The sequence below is a fragment of the Phocoena phocoena genome, chromosome 15 (assembly GCF_963924675.1).
Source record: "Phocoena phocoena chromosome 15, mPhoPho1.1, whole genome shotgun sequence".
NCBI lineage: Eukaryota > Metazoa > Chordata > Mammalia > Artiodactyla > Phocoenidae > Phocoena > Phocoena phocoena.
This window is the reverse complement of record NC_089233.1, coordinates 14,924,757-14,947,098: the sequence shown is the minus strand read 5'-3', so window position 1 is coordinate 14,947,098 and position 22,342 is coordinate 14,924,757. Positions and strand designations below refer to the sequence as shown.

General features: G+C 49.0%; 3 protein-coding genes across 6 annotated transcripts; all 3 read right to left on the bottom strand.

The window, feature by feature from the left end:
* Nucleotides 1-137: 137 nt before the first annotated feature.
* On the bottom strand, nt 138-5,968 carry PHKG1 (phosphorylase kinase catalytic subunit gamma 1). 3 transcript variants are annotated; one of them, XM_065891870.1, is made up of 9 exons: nt 5,886-5,968; nt 5,199-5,377; nt 4,707-4,764; nt 2,229-2,300; nt 1,787-1,950; nt 1,314-1,404; nt 1,034-1,187; nt 762-887; nt 138-383 (listed from the first exon to the last, which is right to left on the bottom strand). In XM_065891870.1, exons 1-9 carry the CDS (start codon nt 5,966-5,968, stop codon nt 138-140), a joined length of 1,173 nt encoding a protein of 390 aa, XP_065747942.1. The 3 variants fall into 3 exon arrangements, with proteins under 3 accessions (XP_065747942.1, XP_065747943.1, XP_065747944.1); XM_065891871.1 differs by having other exon boundaries at nt 2,229-2,294; nt 4,710-4,764; XM_065891872.1 differs by having other exon boundaries at nt 2,229-2,294; nt 4,710-4,759; nt 5,221-5,377.
* Nucleotides 5,969-10,899: 4,931 nt separating this feature from the next.
* On the bottom strand, nt 10,900-16,266 carry CHCHD2 (coiled-coil-helix-coiled-coil-helix domain containing 2). 2 transcript variants are annotated; one of them, XM_065893118.1, is made up of 4 exons: nt 16,206-16,266; nt 13,880-14,129; nt 12,444-12,594; nt 10,900-11,203 (listed from the first exon to the last, which is right to left on the bottom strand). In XM_065893118.1, exons 1-4 carry the CDS (start codon nt 16,253-16,255, stop codon nt 11,193-11,195), a joined length of 462 nt encoding a protein of 153 aa, XP_065749190.1. In that variant the 5' UTR covers nt 16,256-16,266; the 3' UTR covers nt 10,900-11,192. The 2 variants fall into 2 exon arrangements, with proteins under 2 accessions (XP_065749190.1, XP_065749189.1); XM_065893117.1 differs by having other exon boundaries at nt 11,167-11,203; nt 12,440-12,594; nt 16,206-16,255.
* Nucleotides 16,267-21,535: 5,269 nt separating this feature from the next.
* On the bottom strand, nt 21,536-22,342 carry NUPR2 (nuclear protein 2, transcriptional regulator). Its single transcript, XM_065893564.1, has 2 exons — nt 22,037-22,342; nt 21,536-21,745 (listed from the first exon to the last, which is right to left on the bottom strand). The coding sequence occupies exon 1, from the start codon at nt 22,337-22,339 to the stop codon at nt 22,043-22,045; it is 297 nt and encodes a 98-aa protein (XP_065749636.1). The 5' UTR covers nt 22,340-22,342; the 3' UTR covers nt 21,536-21,745; nt 22,037-22,042.

Below are 22,342 nucleotides of genomic sequence, written 5' to 3'. Positions count from 1 at the left end.
CCAAGAGGGGAGAGTGGCTGGGGCCAAGTGCCCCCTCTGGACAGAGGCCTGCACCCGCTCTCACTCCTGTGCCCTCCATATCGGTGGCTTCTCCTCCCGGCCTGACCCCCATCCCACCTGGCCTGCCGGCCTGCCCGTCAGTAGACCTCCTCAGCCAGGGAGAGGAGCACAGCCTTGGGTGTGTTCTCGAAGAGCGCCGCCCGGTTCTGCTGCTGCCCCTTCTTCACCCAGTGGCCATAGATCCGGAAAGCGTAGGCGTCGATGAGTCGCCGCAGGGGCCGGAGAGCATAGGGGTCTCGGATCACGATCTCCCGGGTCACGGGCTTCACCCGGCGGTACTGGTAGTAGATCCGCACGGAAGCCAGCACCGTCAGGGCGATCACCTGCGGAGGGCCTGGCCTGAGAGCTGGACCCGCCCCGCGGCCTGTTTCCTTGCCGGTCCGTGACGGCAGGCCCTGAGCTTGTTTGCCACGAAGGCTTGTGTGGTTTCTGCTGGGCCTGTCCTAGCGTTCCCGCCTGCCCTCCCCCCGCCCCCGTTACCCCCATTCCCACCCGACCAGCAGGCACAGGGCTTAAGGCTGTCGGAGCCAGAAGCCAGAAGTTGAGCTGCAACCATCACAGGGCTGGGCGGGAGGAGAAGGGCGGGTGCTCTGGAAACCCCGTGGGCGTAAGGAGTCCCCAAGAAGGGCACCTGGAGCTTGGACTTCAGGGGCCTGTGGCACCTACCCCGGGGGCCCTGAGCGGCAGGCGAGTTTAAGTACCTTGAACTTCCCCCGGGGGCTGAAGTGACGCACTTCCTCCACCGTGTACTGCTGGAAGAAGGGATGCGCTAAGGCCTCTTCTGCCGAACAGCGGCCTTTGGGGCTCACCACCAAGAAGCGGGAGACCTGAGAGAACGAGACAGAACGGAAGACGTCTATGGGGTGGTCCCTCCTGGCAGGGCCTCCAACCCGTGGCATGCACGGTACACTCCCCTCTCCCCACTGTACGTGCCCCTCGCCTGACCCCCGAGCCAGGAGGCCTTTCCTCTCACCAGGTCTTTCACGGTGTCCGAGTAGTCATCCCATTCTGGTGAGCCAAACTGGTAGTCGCCACTCATGATCATCCTGAGCATCAGCATCTGCCTGCGGTGCCAGAAGGGCGGGGAGCCGGCCAGCAGCGTGTACATGACGACCCCCGCGCTCCACCTGCAGTGGGTGAAGGCGGGCGGGCCAGCTGTAGCTCCCACCGTGCCCTCCTCCCCAGCCAGGGGCTCCCGGCCACGGGGGCATCCCCGTCCCTACGGGTCACCTCCCTCCCCCCAACACACTCACATGTCCACCTCCTTCCCATAGCCAGGGTGGTCATCATCCATGGAGCACTCAATGATCTCAGGGGCCAGGTAACTGGGGGTCCCACAGATCTCTGCAGGGACAGTTTCCATCAGAAGAGGTCAGCAGAGGCACTTGGAAGAGGAAAGTCCAAAGAGACAATGGAGAAGGAACCGAAGTGGTGGCTGGGCTGGGACTCTCTGAACATGGGCCTGGCCCAGGGCCAAGGACAGGGCCAGGGCGCTGGGTCCTGTGGCCACCCCATGGGGCACCGTCAGTGGCCTGGTCACTTCTAGCTATCCTGGCCTGGAATGCAGGCAGTGGGAACCTGGCTCAGCCCAGTCCGGGGAAGAAACACCCAGCCCTGAAATGGTAGGATTTTTACTTTGTGGGGGAAACCCACGCAATCTCTGTTCCTAGGAGAGCTGAGGAGAGAGCCTGAGCCCCTGACATGGGCCAAGGCCATGTTACCAGACCTCGCAGCTTCTCTCCTGGCTTCAGCTGGCAGGAAAAGCCGAAGTCTGTGAGCTTGATATTCATGTCATCATCCAAGAGGATGTTCTCAGGTTTCAGATCCCGGTGCACGATGTTGAGTTGGTGCAAGGTGAAGATTACCTCCAGCAGGGCTCTCATGATCTTTCTGGGGTGGGACAGGAACAGGTTACTTTCATCTGCTACTCTGCAGGGTCAGGTAACAGGCAGGGACACCAAAGCCCATAAGCCAGCTGGACTGCGAGTGAGGGAGGACTCAAGACAGGCTAGGCCTACCTTGGCTGAGTCAAGGAGGAAAGGAGGCCACCAAAGCCAGCGGAGCACACTGCCGACCCAGACGGGTGCGTGCCACGCCTCCTCCAAGGCCTCGGTGCCTAAGCAAGGGACTCAGGCCAGAAGTAGGGAGAGGGGCAAGTGGACCCTCACCTGGTTTCCTTCTCACTCAGGGTGACCTTCTCAGTGAGGTAATCAAAGAGCTCCCCTCTCTTCATCCTGTGGGGACAGAGGGTTTGTAGCTGGATGTGCCCCAAGGCTACCCCCTCCTTACCCTGCACCCAGAAAACTGTTTCCCACCCTAACACCTCCAGGGGCAAAGTGGGCTGCTCCCCACAAAGGACCAAAGTCTGTGGGGAGGAGCTAGGGAAGTGAGTGGAGAGGCTGTCTCGGAAGGTTGAAAGAAGAACAAGGGAGACTGGGGGCTGGGGGATGGCACCAGTGCGAAGGTCCCCCCACGTGTGGGAGTGATAGCATGGACTGGGATCCATCAGGGTCAAAATCAGGGTTGGGAGGGGAGAGAGGGAACTTGAGCCACTGGCACAAGGCCCCAGACCCAGATCAGAAGGACAGGAGTATCCTGATTTTTCCCAGGAACAAAGAGAAGCAACAGTAGTGATGGAAGAGCAGTTTTACCTATTTTAGGATTAAGAATTGCGGTTCCATTTTCTCACTTGGGATGATCTAGAAAGAGGTTTCTGCTAGAATCATCTAGTTATACCCTGAAGGGCAATTTGGGGCAGCATTAAAAATAGCTTCCCCAAGCAACTTCTTCAAAGGTTAGAGACATTTGAGCTGCCCCCAAGGGCTCTACGGGACAGTGCCACCTAACGGAGTTGAGACAGCTAGAGCTGGGCGAGTCTGGAGGGGTCCTAGGAAAGTCTCCTTTGGTTAAATAGGAAAGGTGCATCCTGCCTGCCCCTCCAGGAAAAGCAGGGCCCAAGGGAAGAATTCTGGCCAGTATCTGAGGGAAGCAAGAAAATCCTTGAACTTAACTGGTGGGGCGGGGAGTTGAGTTCTGTTTGAGGAGCAACCCAGAAATTACAGAAGTGAGCCTTGTTTCATACACGATTGGTACTGTGTCCCCAAAAGGCAGTGTGTGCCTCCAGTTTTGATCACTTTAATTCCATTTTAAACACGCTAGGAGAACTCACTAATAGCAGCAGCAGCAAAAAGATTTACCAGTCAACACTGGGACCCCGGCAAGGCCCACCAGCAGGCTCCTGCCTTCCTGGAGCTGGTGGCGGAACTGTATACAGGCCAAGTTAAATTGTGTCTCCAAGAAAAACTTAACACTGCACGTGTTCGGTATGGCTACAAAACGAAGCGTTCCAGCAATACAAAATCTGCTTGAATAATTTTCTCAAAGCTAGTCCCTAAATTAGCAGTTACGTATGGAGAAGTCAAGACAGCTCTCCAACAATGATTCGTGCAACAGAGATGTGTGTTCTTTAGTGAGGACTCCAACGGAGCGGGGGCATGGGAGCTGGAGAGTTCCCTTCCTTGGGAACCTTTTCCAGTAACAATGGTAAGAAGTCTGAGTGCACGGTTCACAGAGCACTTTGTGTTGTTTGAATTTGATGCTTGGAGCCTGGGGAGATGGACAGTATCGTTTTTCCTTTCCTGAGAAAACAGGAGCTCTCCCAGCTAAAAGGCCCACTGGTCCCTGGAGGCAGAGGGCCCTGTGACAAGGAGCTCATCTCAATAGCCCTGTTGGTGCACAAGCAGGGGAACAGTGACACGTTGCCGCTGATGCTCCTGCTGACGACGACGACGATGATGTCAATCTTTGAACCACATCCCAAGTACAATCTCTACCACCTGGCTCCCTGGTGGGCCTCTTGCCCCCATATCGCTGGCTTCCTCCTTTCCACCCTTGCCCCTTACAGTCAGTGGGACCCTTTATAAAAGTAAGTCAGATCACATCACCCTCCTGCTCTCGGCCCTCCAGAATTCTTACCTCCAAAATGCCTGCATAATCTGCTTTTTGGTACTGACCGACCTTGCCTCCTGCCATCGCCACAGGCTTGCTCCACTCCCCCATTCTGACTTGCTTGCCGAGCCTCAAACATGCCAAGCCCACCCAGCAGGGCCCCTGCTCTGGCTGTTCCCTCGGCTAGAGGTCTCCTTCATCCAGGTCTCTGCTCAGGTCACCTCCTGGAGAGCATTCCCTGCCCACTCCCTCTGACCCCCACTCAGCTTTACATATATGTGTATATGTATAACTCTGTGTGTGTTTTATGACTTGATTGCTTTCTGTTCACGCCCTGTGAAAATTAGTGCATGAAGTAGGATTGCGTATCCTCAACGTCTAGAATAAGTATTGAATGACCACCATGGTCATCATCATGGTAGTTCATAATTATTAGCATTTACATTGTGCCAGTCACTGTGCCATTATTACTCCTGCAATACCTATGGGAAAGCTGATACTGACAGAAATCATCCAGCCCATAAGTGGTGGACCCAGGATTTAAAACCTGGCAGCCTGACTCCAGGGGCTGGTCTGCCTAAAGCGTCTGTGACCTTATTTGGCATCCACGGTGTAAGGGGCTGGCTGCTCGTCTCCAGGAAGCCCTGGGTGGGGGACTACAATAGAAGCCTCTCCAATAGGCCCCAGGCCTGGGTACTTACAGATCAAACACCAAGAAGAAGAAAGTGTTGGTCTCATAAGTGTCCTTCAGCTGTACTGAAATGGAAATGGCTCGCTTATCTCAGGCAACAGAGGAACCCAGGCGGGGGCAGTGGAGGGCAGGGGCAAGGGGACTAAGGCCGCTGTGGCCGGACTCAGAAGCTGGAAGGGGTATCGCGATGGTGTTCAAAGGAGGCACACCAGGGGAGGGGGCACCCAGGGACTTCACACTCCCATTCCCTCACCTGCACCCAGCCCTGCCTGTCACCCCTTCTGTGGGGCTGGAAGAGGGGGCTTAGAGCTGACTCCCGAGAGCAGTGAGGGTGGAGCCGGGAGCCTCAAGCCTCTGGGCACTCGGCTTTCAGGGCCTCGGGGTGCAGGAGACACTCTGGTGCTTCTGGCTCGCTGCACTGGGGCCACACCCCCCGGCTTGGGTTATCAGAGTACACCCATGGCAGGGCACCACGCCGCGGCTCGGGGCCGTCACTCACTGATGTTGGGGTGTCCTGAGACCTTGCGCAGGATGTCCACCTCCTTCTGCGTGGCCTCTCGCAGCTCCTGCACCTCCTCAGAGCTGAAGCTGCCCCCACCCGTGACGTCGATGATCTTCACAGCGTACTCCTGGCTTGTGGGCTTGTGGATGCAGCGCCTGACAACGCTGCTCACTCCCCTGGGGGTGCAGAGGACCGATCATCCCCGGGGCCCCAGGGCGAGGCCCAGATCCAGGATGCAGCAGATATGTCCTGCCTTGTCCCCCAACTCCCTGTGAGCTTCGGGGGATGGTAGGATGAAAAAGGCACAGAGAGGGCGATTTGCCTGGAGCCCAAGAGGAAGAAGCCTGCTGTGGGGCCTCCTAGCTCCTAGTTCAGTGCTCTTTCTCGGCACGGAGGAAGAAGCTGTACCCTCTCAGGGCCATTAGCTTCTCTCTGACACCTGATTCCTGACCCTGGCCCCAAGCTGGGGGAGCTCTTGGCTGGGAGAGGTCTCTAATCTGGGTGCTCTTATACCCGCTTCCTCCATCCTGGTGCAGGAGGGCAGGACCCCGAACCGAGAGTTTCTCCAAGTGGACAGTGCTTTCAGGATGGAAATGGGGTCAGTGCTCAGGGTCAAGCAGAGATTGATCCCGCCCGCAGTGCCGGCCGGAGCCCAGAATTTCATGGGGAAGGTCCGGGCCTCACCTGCCCAGGATCTCCTTGGTCTCGTAGTTCTCATAGAAGCTCTGTGCGGAATGGGAGTCCGGCAGTGTCTTGTACTGGGCCATGTTCAGCTCCTTAAAGAGGGGAACAGAAAGAAGCGGTCAGCCTTCCTGACCTGGGGGATGTGCTCTTTGAGGGCTGAAACCGTTTCTCCCTTTTTTTTTTTCTTTGGCTGCACCACACAGCATGTGGGATCTTAATTCCTTCCTCTGGTAACCAAGCACCCAGCAGAACCAGGGATCGAACCCGTGCCCCCTGCACTGGAAGTGCGGAGTCTTAACCGCTGGACCGCCAGGGAAGTCCCTCTCCCTCATCTGTGTATTTCCTGGCATCAGTCTGGCCTCTTGTGAATACTCAAAATAAATATTTATGAATTTTTAAAAAAGCTTTGGAAAGAGCCCAACTTGCTTCTCCCCACTGGCTGTAAGCTCCCGTGACCCCAGGTGACCATGTGGCTCCCGGCATGTTCTCGTTGTTAGTTGTTGCTCCCTGGTAGGAGCAACAGATGGGCAGCCAGGCCCAAGCCCAGGCTCCAGGCAGGCATCGGGCCACCAGGCTGCAAGGTTAGTTCTGACAGGGCCAGCACACGCTTGAGTTTAGAAAGCACCACCGAGAAACTCTGCAAAGGACAAATTCAAGTGCTCTTTCTTTTCCTCTTTGAGGCGACGCAGCTGGTCCTGCTTTTCCTCGGCCTGCTCTCTGCACTTCTGGAAAAGGTGAGAAGCTTCATGGTTTCATTTGCAAATATGCTGCTCCCATAACCTCTCCTTATCTCCCCCACTTGTAACTGTCCTACCCAGAAAACACCCCTCCTTCTGCGACAGCCTTGCTGTGCTTCCCATTGCTGCTTCCTCACCCATTCTGCCCTTAGTTTTTTTTGTTTGTTTTTTTTTTTTTTTGCGGTATGCGGGCCTCTCACTGCCGCAGCCTCTCCCGCCGCGGAGCACAGGCTCTGGACGCGCAGGCGCAGCGGCCACGGCTCACGAGCCCAGCTGCTCCGTGGCATGTGGGATCTTCCCGGACCGGGGCACGAACCCGCGTCCCCTGCATCGGCAGGCGGACTCTCAACCACTGCGCCACCAGGGAAGCCCTGCCCTTAGTTTTTGTGATCACTATCCCTCCTTCACCCTTCCTTCCTTCCGTCCTCCCTCCCTCTCTCCCTCCTTCCTTCCTCCTTCCTTTCTTCCTTTCATACTCTGAGAAGCACTGTGCCAGGTGCTCTGAGGGAGGCAGAGTTTGATGGGTGAGTCCTGGCCCCAGCCTCTGGTATCACTTGTTCTCTCATCTCTGTCCCACCATGATCATCTCTAGATCATCCCAACCATCCCTCCCCACTGTGCCCAGTGCAGGTGTGTCGCAGGTGCTGCTCCGTAGATATAATGGCTGGAGGTGTCCCTTTGGTCCAGGTTCCTGCCAGCAGGATGGCCATGTCCTCAGAATGCGCTGTGTCCTACCTAACGATGGCCAATGAGCCCTGAGTGGTCCTGCTGCAGTGTGGGGCAGAACGGAGCCAGGACACTCAGGCCTAGACCCAGAGGAGGTGGCTGGCTTTGCTTCAGGAACATAGAGGCCACTGGGTACGGAACTCCTACCTCACACGGAGGATTTGAGGACTGGAGAAAATGCTGTACCAACAGGAAGAGGGGCAGATAGAAAATGGGCACGAGCTGCCTCTCAGCAGGGCCAAAGATGCCTCTGGTCCCATTTCCACTGCCCTTTCTGGGTCCAAGAAGGTCTGGCCTGTCAAAGAGGCCCATTTGCTGACCAGCCAAGCAGCAGCCCTGGCTGCCTCAGGACAGGCTGGCTGTTCCAGGAAGGCTGGTGTCCCCACTGCCGGGTGCCCGGTTCCCAGAGGAAGGATTAGAATAACAAGTCTCCTCTGCCAGCAGCAGGCTCTGGAGCTGTCTCTGCTCCACCCCCGTCAGCAACCCCAGCTGAGCACTGGAGTGTCTGTTCCCCATAAAAACGAGCCCAATTCCTGGTAAGCCGTTTAAAGTTCCCACGAGGGGCATCTGTTCCCCCTCCTCCCCGCACCTCCCAAAGCTGGGTAAGGAAAGGTCTCTCCCTTCCTGCAGCCCTCCCTGCACAGACGGTGTATGTGGACCCAGCCCAGGATGCCGTCCCATCGGGGCCCGTTCCCTGGCATAACCGGCCCCACTGAGCCCCAGCAGCACTCCCTCTCCTGGGGTGGGTGGCGGAGGTCTATCTTGCCTCATCCCCTTACTCTAGGCCTAACCTGGGGCCAACTTCGCGCCTCTGTCCACTGCCCCTGCCTGCATTCCCCATGCCTTACCGAAGATGCCTTTGGAAAGGGTCCCCAAACAGGAGTAGGTAGCCTGGTCCTTTTTGGAACATGATATCTCTCCCTGAAACTTAGAGAATCAGTGCTGCCATGCTTCTGGGCCCACGTGCCTTCAGAAGCAGGGAGAGGTGGGTCTAAGGGATGTGGGGGGTTCTGTCTTCCCTACGCCACAGCCTCTCCCGCTCCCCACACAGCTACTCACCTCTGTGTCCTCGCAGGCCCTGGAATGAACGTGACAGGAATCCCAAAGGTCCAGGAGCCCCCTGGGGACAGGGGACAACAGAGGGCTGAAGCGTGTCCCGAGCCGACGCTTGTGGCCAGAACAGGATATCTTGCTGCTCTTCCTTCAGGCTTTGCTACTTGAGGACGGATGGCTGATGTGCCAAAAATAAATCCCAGCTGCAAAGCTGGGGTGCAGGCCAAGGCTCAGCGTGACAGTGCACGAGTCGGGGCAAGGCTCCGCAGGGGTGACCTCTGGTGGAGGGTGAGGGAAGCTCCGGTGGCCTGGGAGCAGGCAGGACAGCACAAGGTGACCCATCTCCCCTGTGGAGCTCACTCAACCTCCAGGCTTAGAGGAGATAAAGCCAGCTTGCTGGGAACACGCTGGCTTCTCTGGAAGCCATTCCTGTGTGTGCTGAGAGCAGAGCCCTGGAGACACCCCAGCACCCCGGTGTGCCCACCCTGCAGCCCTGGCTGCTACAGGGACCCGCTCAGCTACGGCTTGCATGGCTGCCTGACCCAATGCAGACCTCAAAGGCTAGGGAGACTCCATCTCTGATCTGCCTCCATTTCATCCTTAACTTCAGCCTGCAGTTTCTAATGAATGAGAGGAGTTCCATGTGCCAGGGAAAGCACATGGGCTCTAACCGTGTGTGGCTTTAGGCTGTTTGGGTGAGGGTCCTCATCGGTGTGAGTCTAGCTTAAGAGGCTGACAGAGCTGAAAATAATGTATGCAACATGCTGGCACACAAGCAGACACTTTTAAAATGCTCACCGTCATTCTAAAGCTACCTGTTCTTCAAACCCCTGGTTCTTCTAATATACCAAACGAAGAAAGGGGTGATACACTGCTTCATACAGGTGCTGAGCCCACAAAAACCCATTTAATGAGCATTTTACAATGCACTTCATATGCACTCTCATTGGGCCCCCAAAAACTGGTATTAAGCCAACTTTAGAGAGAATGTGACTTGCTCGATGAGGTGAGTAGGAGGGCCTAGGTGAACCTCAGATGTAGGCTCACGTGCTCTTTCCATTGTATCACGCTCACCATCTCTTCCACTCTGGGGAAATACTTTGCTGAACTGTTATATAGGAGTTGGTAAATGACTTTGTCCCTATCCTTAAAGGCCTCCAGCTTATCGAGATGCAACATCTGGTTCCAAAGATGAAAACACTGAATTCTCCTTTTACTTACTGTCAATAAGCCTTTTTCCCCGATTCTAAGCTGCAGACGCCTGCTGGCTTACACTTTAAATACATGACAAAAATCCCTTCTGACTTTAGGGCAAAAGGCCAATACACCTGGTGGATTATTCCCTGTGACCTTCTCTGTGTAGCCATGGCTCCCACCAGAGGCAGGCCAGGTCAGCCAGACTCTTGCATTCTATTGTCAGTGGTTCATTTTCCTTTGATTCAGTGATTCAACCATATTTGGGTACCCACCATAGAGCATCACGCCTTGGACATAAGGGGCGTTAACACTATGAACTCAGAAGTCCTGAGCCTTTAGGAAAATGGGCAAGAGCCCAATGATGAACCCAGGAGGGAATATGCTGGGGGACTGGCCAGTAGTGAACTGTCTGGTCATTTAGGTCCTTGAGCAAGGTAGTCTTGGCCTCTTTCAGGAAGTGAATGATTAGGTACAGAATGGAGCACTCTAAGAACACCACTGAGGACGAGGTAACAACTGAATAATTCACTTACTCAACAGCACTTCACTTACCTTGCAGTAACAGAGAGGAAAAAAAAATCAGATAATGGAAACTCTGACAGGTATATTTGAAAGTAGGAAAACTGCAGAGCATAATGGAGACTGGAGGTCAACTCCCAGAAGTAAATGAAATTTTGAGCTCTTTGTGAGGGATGGAGCTGGGTTCATTTAAAAAAAAAAAAATGATGCCCCCCAAATTGCGTCCAACATGGACTTAAGACAGCTTGGAGAGGGCAACTTGAGTCTTTCAGGAAGAGAAAGCTACAATGCCTTAAGTAGAATAAAAACATCTGCAGGGAAACTGCCTATATTAAGAGAATGAATTTTCATCTCCAACCAATAAACTGGATAATCTAGGTTAACAATGACGTGTAGTGCTGACCTGGCCACAGGGAGCCCACACATGCAATGGGTCTGCTCCCACATTTCCTGTATCATTCACCTGATTACAACAGTTAGTATTTTAGTTTCATTACTGCTCAGTTTACTGCACATTGGCTCCAAAGGCCTGTAGCACCTGGAACCTTTTTAATGAGCAGCATGCTTGCTAGGGAGCTACTCCTTACATAACTATTTCTCTACCAAAGCTCCTCAGGAAGCTCTGCCAGATCCTCCAGGCGGCCACTACTTTAATATCCAGAGACTACAGACTAGATACACATAAAGACACGTGGAGACAACTGTGTTCTTCTGCAAAATGCATTCTGTTCAGCATGTGTACACCATGTGTGATTTACAACCTTATACTTGAGACACATTTGGAAATAAAATCACTTTATTCTAATTAATTCACAAACAAAAGCATGTTTAAGAGGCCACACAAACATCCGCCTAGCCCCAAACCCAGTATCATCTCAGGGAGCTTCTGTATGGTGAGGATATGGTGAGAATACCCTCTTCCACTGCAATCCTGAAGCACAAACGCTACTAATGATTGAGGAGCGGTTAACTGCTGGCTTCACACTTTATATCTTCACTATCAATTATATTTTTAATGCTAAATCAACCTGGTCATGAGAGATGATTTTTCATGCCTTCAACTGGAACTTCTTGATTAAGCTAACCCTGCAAACAGAAAAGGTTTGTTAGAAGAGCACTAGCTACATATTCTCAACAAAACCAAAGTCCTCCAAATTATGAAAGCAGGGGTGAAGCCCAAGGTTATTAGTTTCTTTCATAAGCTGTTTAAGGCTGCAACCAATAAAACTTCAACTCTACACTTTGAAGCAGAAATATAGTTACTTTGGTATTAGACATAGTTTCATCAAAGACTTCTGATAAACTTGGCCATGCAATGTCTTAATTCCACAGTTCGACCACCTATAAGGATTAACTTCTCCCCTATCCCTATTTCCTACATAAATGAAGGTGGGGAACTTTGAGAACCACTAGCCCAGACCAGGGTTTTAAAACGTTTTTCTGTAAACAATCAGGTAAATACTTTTCGCTTTGTGGGCCATATAGTCTCTGTCACAACTGCTCAACTCTTCCTTTGCCATGGAAAGCAGCCATACACAACACCTAAATGAATAGGAGATGGCTGTGTTTCAATAAAATTACTTACAGAAACAGGTGTCAGGATGGCTTTGGTAAAGGGACCATAGGTGGTCAACCTCTGGCCTAGACCAATTCAGTATAAGAAGCCTGAAAAATGACTCTGTATATATTAAATATACTCTGTGACTCCATGAGAATCAACTATAGATTTATCCACAAAAACCCTTTCTAAGTTTCTAAATAAAATCTGCAGAACTATAAATAAATAAATAAAAATGCAGGCGGGAAAATGAAAATAATCATTTTTAATAGGTGGTGAACTCTTAGATTGACAGGAGGAAATCACACAAAAACAAGTAGACCGCCAACATTCCAGAGAACCTAACTCTCTAAGTCCCACCAAGGGATTTAATAAACTTGTCTCTCTCAAACGAGGTGTGGAGAATGACAACGCTCTATCAGATCTTGCGCTCATTCCTGGACTTCGGTGAAATCAGCACTAAGGCTATGCAACAACCACAATAAGATCTTGGCACACTCATCTATACCCGCCTAAGAAAGAATCAGAGTCAGAACGTAACTGAATCTGATTCTTCCTTAAGCAGGTAAAAGCCTAAGATAATGACTAGAAAACTCTGGACCAGCTCCTTGTTAGATTATTTTTAGAGTAATTTAAACAAAATCTCCTCTAATTTGTCAGTTTAATTTATTAAACACAGACTCCCTAAGTTTTATAAGGTCCAGGGGTACCATTCAGTGAATTAAGCAGATGCAAGTTCAACCATGGACTGATGTATCTATCACCTACCGTTCGCCAGTCTGCACTGTTTCAGCACCTCACTGAAACCTTCACAAAGCTTAAGGTCACCCTGGTTCTGGGCACACTCCAAAAACTGTTTCACCTCAAAAAGGCATGGGCCATTCTGCTGCTGCTGTGCCAGCTGGGTTCCCTGAGGCTCCTGCAAAGGCATAACATTCAGGACTGTTAAGAAAGGAAATCAGGGACTTCCCTGGTGGCGCAGCGGTTAAGAATCTGCCTGCCAATGCAGGGTGCATGGGTTCAAGCCCTGGGAATGGGTCCGGGAAGATCCCACATGCCGCGGAGCAACTAAGCCCGTGAGCCACAACTACTGAGCCTGCACTCTAGGGCCCGTGAGCCACAACTACTGAGCCCGCGTGCCTAGAGCCCGTGCTCTGCAACAAGAAGCCACTGTAATGAGCAGCAGAGTAGCCCCCTCCCAAAGCCTGCGCACAATGAAGAGGAGCCCCCACTCGCCGCAACTAGAGAAAGCCCACACGCAGCAACGAAGACCCAACGCAGCCAAAAATGAATGAATGAATGAATGGAAATCAGACTTATACCCGAACAAAGAGCAATAACTACTCTTTGAGGTTAATTGGGGGAACAGAACTAGAACCAGATGCAAATTAAAGTTTCTATCTAATAACGTGGACAGTGAAAAAAATTAAAGGCAGAAAGAAATGAGCTTTAACAAAAATCCCAGTTGTCATCAGAAAGATTCATGAACAAAGATGCAAATTAAGTGGTTATCTGGGCATCTAAAGACCAGTGGTTCAATGATGTTTCATGGAGGAAAAAATGGGCCTACTACAGAAAAACAGATGGATGAGAGTTTTAAGTACATCAGAAATACAGTAGAGTACACACCCATGCTCCTTAAAGGAGAAAATTCACGTATCTCAGAAAGAAGGGCAGTGGCAAATATCAGGTAAGAGATGAGAGAGCACAGAGCCATCAAAAAGATTTCTGAACACTTAACGAAGATTGAGACTGAATCAGTTGTGACCATGACAAACAAAACATATATATGTATATATTTATATTCATTCATTCATTCACTCATTCATTTATTTATGCCAGGCCACACGGCTTCTGGGGTCTTAGTTCCCCAACCAGGGACTGAACCCTGGGCCCACGACAGTGAAAGCGGCAAGTCTTAACCACTGGACCACCCGGGAATCCCCCAAAATATTTAAAATAAGGGGTAAGTGGCTGCTTGACAGTCCATCAGGTTGAACTGCCACAATTCTACTCCTTGAGAAGAAATACCATTTGTCCAGGACTCTCTGACGCTGGCCTAAGTAAGGTACTAACTCAACTGCTGCCAAATATGGATAAACCATTCTCCACAGGTGGAGACAGTCCCAATACATAAGGCACTTACAACTAACTAGGTTTTCTCATAAATACACCACCGAAGAGAATGCTGCCCCAAATCTTACCTGGTAAGTGATGTCAGGCCTTGAGGGCTCAGCATTACTTCCTCCACTGAAGCCACCAGTGATGGCATGACCCAGAGTGTGGCCGACAGCAGAACCCACAGCCACGCCGGCTGCAGTGGTTGCCATCTGGGCCATCAGACCTGGCTGCCGAGGACCAGCAGCAGGTGAGCCAACAGCAGATGGTGGAGCCACTGCTGGTGGCTGAGCTGCGGGCGCTGGCCTGGGTGCAGTTCTCATCTGAGGCGCCCGGCTGTGAAAGAAAGGAACAGAAAGTATAAAGTTCCCACTCCCAACCAAGTTTGGAAATTGTCAACTTTTTTTTTTTAATAAATCCAACAGGATATTAAGTCGATGCTATATTCTTTTTTAAAAAATAATATTTATTTATTTGGCTGTACGGGTCTTCATTGCAGCATGTGGAATCTTCAATTGCAGCATGTGGAATCTTCAGTTGCGGCATGAGGGATCTAGTTCCCTGACCAGGGACTGAACCCAGGCCCCCTGCATTGGGAGCGAGGAATCTTAACCACTGGACCATCAGGGAAGTCCCAGGAAATTGTCAACTTAAATAAACAAACAAACAAACAAACGAAAACCCCTTGTATATTAAAATAACCTCAGGATTTCATTTTAAATTATTAAATGCAAATACTACATACATACAAGAAAACCTTACAGAACACAATTCCCTGAACTATTTACATCATTTTCTCTTTAACCTTTTACGGTTGTAATCACCAAGTATAAATGTTTTTTTCCCTGCTTTTTTCCAACCATTTCCATGTATTCACAAAGTCTACAGTATCTTTAGAGAACACAGTTATTCCAATGTCATAAAAATCAATATAACTGTTAATGAGACAAAAGCCTCTACCTTCATGGAGCTGACATCCTATTGAGGGATCAAATAAATGTTAAGAAAAAAATATTGAGAGCGAGGGCAGCATGTTGTGGGATACTGCAATTTTAAGACAGTCAAGGGAGGTCTCACTGAGCTGGTAACAATTGAATGAAATAGTTATCTGGGGAAATAAACTAATCCAATTCCTTCATTTTACAGATTAGAAAACTGAAGCCCAGTAAGTGGAAGTGACTTGCCTGAACTGTTATACCTAAACTGATTTCAACTATTTCCCATCTGTAGAACATTTGGATGCCTTCAAAATTTCACTAATATGTCCAATGTTCCAAAAATCTTTCACACAGAAGATTTCTGCATTTTTAGATTGTGGTTTCCCTTCCTTTGGATAGCAGCGTCTTTCCATTACGTGAACTCCTTCCCTACACTCCTAGCACGCAGTCTGAACACAATTCACCTTAGTCTAGAGAAGCAACATGGTCCTCTGCTAAATGTCCTGAATTTGTCACCGGATAACTCAGGTCTAAGACCTGGCTTCTCTACTTATTGGCGGCATGACCTTGGACAAGTCACTTATTCTGAGTCTCCAGTTTCCTTATTCCTGTAAAACATGAAAATATCTACCTCTGAGGCTATCAGGAGGTGCAACTGGCAGTACATTTTACAAGTATTTTATCAACTAGAAAACGTCATGTACATGTGAGGCCTTAGTGACTGTGTCCCCTACTGGGCCGAGCCCTTAGAATGCTCACTGCTCCTGGAAGGTGCTCAAAGATTATTTACTGAATTGAAATACGATCGTTTCTCCTGATTATACTACCTTGCACTTTTTTTCTTGCTATTTAAAAAAAAAATCTATTTAATTAATTATTTTGGGCTGCATTGGGTCTCCGTTGCTGCGCGTGGGCTTTCTCTAGTTGCCGCGAGGGGGGGCTACTCTGCATTGTGGTGCGCGGGCTTCTCATTGCGATGGCTTCTCTTGTTGTTGAGCATGGGCTCTAGGCACAAGGGCTTCAGTGGTTGTGGTGTGCGGGCTTCAGAAGTTGTGGTGCACAGGCCCAGCAGCTCCGCGGCACATGGGATCCTCCCAGACCAGGGCTCGAACCCACGTCCCCAGCACTGGCAGGCGGATTCTTAACCACTGCGCCACCAGGGAAGCTCTTCTTGCTGTTTTAAACGTTTCAGCCAGATTACACTTAAGAATGTCCATTTCCTTCTAGAAGTGGCCTGTTTTAACTTAAAATGGACTCTAAGTATTTTAAGTAATAATTCATGGACATTCCAAATTAGCAAGTTTGCCACTAACGGGAAAACTAGCCAAACCAGCTTACGGCGACCGGATGCGGGCCCACGCCGCCCCAACCTTCGGACGCCCCAGTCCCCCGCCGCCCAGCCGCCCCGAGGCCCAGCGCAACCTCCCTCTGCGTCACGGCGCCGGCAGGGCCCCAAACCTCGCGGTGGCCTCACCTGGCCGGAGGGGCTACGCGGGAAGTGCGGCTTCGACTTCCACGAGGCATCTTAAACGCGGGACGAAGCAGGGTCTACAAGCGCAATACTCGCAGAAAACCCTGGCTGCTTCTGCGAAGCGCGAGAGCGGAAGTTGGAAGGCGGGGCTGGACTCAGCGCGCGGCCAATCAGAGCACAGGCAGAGGCCTTCCTTTCGCCGACGTCTCCGCGGGTCTGAAGGTCACAGGAAGAGCAGGACGTCATGGCGGCGCCTTGTCGTGCACGGTTTACGTCAGGAGCTCGGCGCCAGGACTGTTTAGAAAACCGGAAGTGTCCGTGGTTGTCGTGCCTACCTTGTCCTCCGAACCTAGCGCGAGTCACAACCGCTAGCTGTTGCTTCCTAGGGCACAAGGACCGTCGCTACTACCTTCAAACGTTTGCCTTATTAACATGGTAGGTCAGCTCCAATCTTGAGTGAGTGAGTCAGAGCTCTGGCGTGATTGTCGCTGGACCTTGGGCCAGTTACTTAACCGTTCTCACCATTAAGTTACTCATTTGGGTAAATATTTTTTGAGGCACAATGTGGGCACATAATAAGACGGAAAACTTTAGGGGTCGACAGAGCTGAGTTGGTTCTACGTGTATTTTGTCCGTGGATCCAGTCAACAAAAGTTAAATTCAGACAGTAATAATGCCTTACATTTATGTATTTCATACATTTTCAAACCCCTTTCATATATTATAGAATTTGTGCCCGTAATTGGTATGGTATTCGTTCACTGATAATTAAGTGAGATGTTCTGAATGATCTCCAAGTGCTAGCTAGGTTCTGGAAATAGAGCAGGAAATAAGACTACCTCCAAGGGGTTTAAATTCAGGGAGGCAAGAGACAAAACACCTACATAAATTAGATGGTGGTGATATGAAGCGAAAGCAGGGTAAGGGTGGTAGGGAGTTAGGGGTTGGAGAGGGCATGAGTCTTTGAAGAGGAAGTATTTGAATGGAGTCCTTGAGGAAGTGCGGAAGCAAGCCTCGTGTTTATCAAGGGTACGAGCATTCCTGGCAAAGGGAATGGCAACTGCAAAGGCCCCAAGGATCTGTGCTTCAGTGATACTTGGTGTGAAATGCTTTTAACAGTACATTTTAGCGCCTCTGCAGTAGGCGACAAGTTAACTAGTGGCATTTCATGGGGGGCTTCATGGGACAGTCCTTGGGGGTGGGGTGGGATTTATGGAGGAGAGAAAGCAGAGGTAGAACCTCCATTTCTGCTTGGATGCCAATCAGAAATTTCCCCCTTCCACCAGAGGTAGCAGAGTTTAACACAGCCTTTCCAGCAACAGCAGAATGTTTGTGGAACTGAGGGGTAAATAATGCAAAAAACTTTTGTGAAAAACAAAGTTTTATTTTCACAGAACCTTTTAAAGCAATGAAAGGTTTACAAATGATAAGCCTTTGTATTCGCCTTTGGATAATTCATAAAAAGAGATGGGAGAAAGGCACTTTATTTATAAAGAACATTCTGGCACCAGAAGAGCTTAGAGTGAGCAGAGCTTTGGACAGACAGGCATGCAGACCAGAACAGAGACAATTTTAATCATACTTAGCTAAGTCACTAATTCCTAAATTGAAGAGAGAAAATTAGATGTTTGTACAAGGTTATTTTGTGATAGTAAAAGATTAAACAATCTAAATTCCTGTCAGCAGAATACAGGTAAAAAAAAATATGGCACATTCACACAATATGCAGCTATAAAAAAGAAAGAAGTTTTTCTGTGTATTGATATGAAATGATTTCCAAGGTAAACTGTCAAGAGAAAAAAAGCAAGGGGCAGAATTGAATATAGGGTGCTGTTTGTGAAATGGAGAGAAAAGCCCATAGTGTCCATGCATAAAATATCTTTAGCTGATAACACTGGTTGCCTTCAGGCAGTGGGCACAGGGGTGAGACTTTTACTGATAAAATTTTCTATCTCTTGGATTTTGAAACAGTTAATGTATTACCTCTATTCAAAAAAAAAGGACATGTAAAAAGTTAAAATGAATAGCAAAAAAGTGGGAATTGAAAATAAATAGAATTCTGCTACCTATCATTTGCAGTTTGGTGGGTTAGGTGTGCCGAAGTTCACACTTTAGTAAAATTTATATACCAACTTATTCCGTAGTGATCACAGTCATTCTCAACAAATGCAATTACAGTGATCAAAATTTGAACAACGAACTCTTGCAGGCATTGTTACAGATATTTGATACAGATATTTGGCTGAGTGGACTTTTGATGATTGCAATAAAAATTCTACTGAAATTAGGTGGTAAATATCAGAAGTTTTAAAACTGTGCAAACTCTGTTCCAGAAATTCCATGTCTAAGAATTTGAGAAAGTCATGAATGTGAAAGAAATTAGCCATAAGGATGTTGATTTAACAAAATGTATAAAATAGGGAAAACGTGAAATAACCTAAGTGTCCTGCAATATACAATTAGTTAAATAAGTTATAATACATACATACAATGAAATGCTATGCAGCCATTTAAAATGTTGTGAAAGAATATCTGAAGTGAGAAGTATCTTCACAAAACACCAAGTGAAAGAGCAGGTTACAAAGTAGTATACATAGTATGTTTGTATTTTGAGAAAGTTCTTTTATATTTTAAAGGCTGTAATTATATACATCCCAGTAGTATTGGATAGTGATTTCTTTCTTCCTTCCTTTTTTTTTTTTTTTTTTGGCTTGTCTGTATTTTCCAATTTGTCTACAGTGAACACACAATAATTAAACCTACATTGGTGGTTTAAAATATGTCCTCAAATTCCTTGACACTCCCTTCAAAAGGTGGAGCCTAATTCCTCTCCAGCCTCCTGAAAGACCCTGAGTTAGAATCATCCAGCTAAGCCACTCCCAAATTGTTGACCCACAGAAACTGAGATAGTAATTTGTTACACAACAATAGGTAACTAATACACATAACTTCTACAGTGAGCATATTTAAATTTTAAAAGCTCTAGTATCTAAAATGAGCAAAATCTAGTTAGAACAGCTTACAGTGTTGCTTTAACATAGCTGATGTCTGGGTATGCTGTACTTTACAGCAGGAATTGTGTAGGAACTGAGATGTTTAAGACATTAAGGTCCATACACTGTAAATGCAGTTTTTTCTTTGGATAACTAAGACATATGAATATAGTGACTTGCACATATCAGACAAAAAAGAATGAATGAATGAATTAAACTGTTGATCTGAAAGTACAGAATACTATAAAACAAATGGTTAAGTGGTGTTTATATGAAGTTCTAAAGGATTTTAAAGGAATGGACATTCAGTGTGGATGAATGCTTCTGGGAGAAAGTGGCACTTGGTGCCACTTTCACTTAGGTGAAATTAGTTTTAGAAAAATTAAAATTGTAAAGGGCACACTGAGTAGCACAGCACAGATTCAAAGGAAGAAGCAGAATTGAATATGGTGAAGTTAGAGGACAGAAGACATGTGTCACGAACCAGTGTGTTTTTGGAAGTTGTGAGAAACAAACTTAAGAAAATCCAATAGATGGGGACTTGCCTGGTGGTCCAGTGCCTTCCAATGCAGGGGACGCGAGTTCCATCCCTGGTCCGGGAACTAAGATCCCACATGCTGCAAGGCAACTAAGCCTGCGTGGCACAACTAGAGAGAGAAAACCCGCATGCCACAACTAGAGAGAAGCCTGTGTGCTGCAAGGAAAGATCCCGTGTGCCGCAATGAAGATCCCATGTACCACAGCTAAGATGCGATGCAGCCAAAAAAAAAAAAAAAGAAATGCAATAGATGATTTGCAGCACAATATAAGGCATCTAAGCTTTTTGGCCTGCAAGGTTAGAGCAGCACTGAGGATCTTTATATTATTAAAATGGTCTTCTGAAGATTAATCTGGACATGTTTGAGATATAGCAGAGGGAGACTAGGGGTAAGGAAAAAAATCCTGAAGGCTAAGACAGTGGTGATGTGGACATTATTACTAATTATTTGAGTGCCTATTGTATACCAGGCACTGAGAGCTTTACGTGCGTTATTTCATTTATGCCTCACAAGAACTCTTGAAATAGGTACTGTATCATCCCTATTTTATAGGTAAGGAAACAGATGCTTAGAGTTTAAGCAACTTGCCCAAGTCCATACAGGTGTTTGACTCCAAAGTGAAGACTTTTACCATACCACACTGTCTGAATGTTGGAGACATTTTAAAATAATGAAGTGAGTGAAAGAATTTAAGACTTCCTTGGCAGTCCAGTGGTTAAGACTCCGCACTCCCAATGCAGGGGGCAAGGGTTCCATCCCTGGTTGGGATACTAAGATCTTGCATGCTGCATGGTGCGGCCAAAAAAAAAAAAGGACTTCGTGACTAGAGAGGAAGGAGAAGAGGGATCACGTTCTGTAAGCTTAAAAATAATTACCATTGGGGCTTCCCTGGTGGCGCAGTGGTTGAGAGTCCGTCTGCCAATGCAGGGGACGCGGGTTCGTGCCCCGGTCCGGGAAGATCCCACATGCCACGGAGCGGCTGGGCCCGTGAGCCATGGCCGCTGAGCCTACGCGTCTGGAGCCTGTGCTCCGCAACGGGAGAGGCCACCACAGTGAGAGGCCCGCGTACCGCAAAAAAAAAAAAAAATAATAAATTACTATTTATTGAGCACCGGTTATGTGCCAAGCCCTTAAGGGTGTCACATTTTATTTATTTTATCTATAATCCTGTTTGGCGAGGTAACCCAATATTATTCCCATTTTACAAATGCAAAACCTGAAGCATGGTGGAACTTGAAAGTAGCTACCACTCAGAAGTTTGCTGAATGCCAGATTGATGAACACCCATAGCTAGGATTAAAATTCAAGTTGTTCCTTCCAGAACACCACCCTTCTCCCCCAACAAAGGACTCACCGCTGGGTGCAGAGACCTGACTGAATGCAGAGTGAAGAGAAAGAAAAGGGACCCTGCCATACTCTGCATAATTTTTAAACTATAACCCTAGTTCTTGGACATGGAGTTTGTGGGTGGTTCTGAACCACAGAAGGATGTCTACAGTTGAGGAAAACTGTGATGCTGGGAAGAGTGAATGTTTTTGAGTATCTGTTATGCCAGGTTTTCTAATTAGCTGTATGACCTCTGGAAAGTTACTTGAGTTCTGTGCCTCAGAATCCCGTCCGTAAAATGGAGCTAGCATTCGCTTCAAAGGATTGCTGTGGGGTCAGCAGTGCAGAGAATTCCTATCTTTGTTCTGCCCACATTCGTCTTTGTGACCTCTTCTTTGCAGATAAGAACTCAAATATTTGTGGACTTGAAACAAGTTACCACAGCAACTTAAAAAAAACACCAGAAGAGTTTAAATGCCATTCTTGCTGCTCTTTTAATTAAAAACCCTAAACAGGCATACCCACTTGGATGTTACTTAATTAACAATCAGTGAGGAAAAGATACTGAACTTAAGCGATGTCGAAAAGAAGTTCTGTTGACCAACATGGACTGTTCCCCTTAGGACCAGAGTTATAGCTGGAGTCAGAGAAAGTACTTTTATCACGTCCTTTGGGTATGGGTATTCTGTTGGAAACCAGACAAAAACAAAAATCAATTCTCTTTAGTCCGTGCATAAACACTGGAAGTAAATCCCTTACTTGTATTTTTAGAAAGATGTTTTCTGCGTTTCCTAGCCCCTTCTACCCAACTAAAAAATTCCCAAAGGTAGAATTTTAACTGCCGCCGGGAGACAGGCTGGGAGTTTAGGGGGCCCAACTAATGACTCGCTACGCGGGGCAGCTTCAGGAGGGGGCGACTGTGCCCCGTTCGAGTCGCAGGGGGCGGACCGGAGCGCTCCCGCGGGCTCGCACGCACCAGCACTCAGGCGAGACGGGTGCGCGGCCGGGGCTGCAGCTGGCGCTGGCGACGCTTGCGCTGGCCGTTGAGGAGCTTCTGCGCGATCCTGCGCTCGTGGCCGCCGGGCACCCGCCAGTTGGTGCGCAGTTCCCGCTCTCGCCGCGTCCGGCCCTTGCTGCGCCCGGCCCCGCAGGCCGGGAAGTCGCGCAGGTAGTAGTAAGCCGGACAGTCATAGAGCTCCTCCTCGGAGCCAACCAGCGGCCACGCTTCGGGTGGCGGCAGCTGGGCTTGACCCTGGACACCAGGAAACGCCAGGTCCATCGC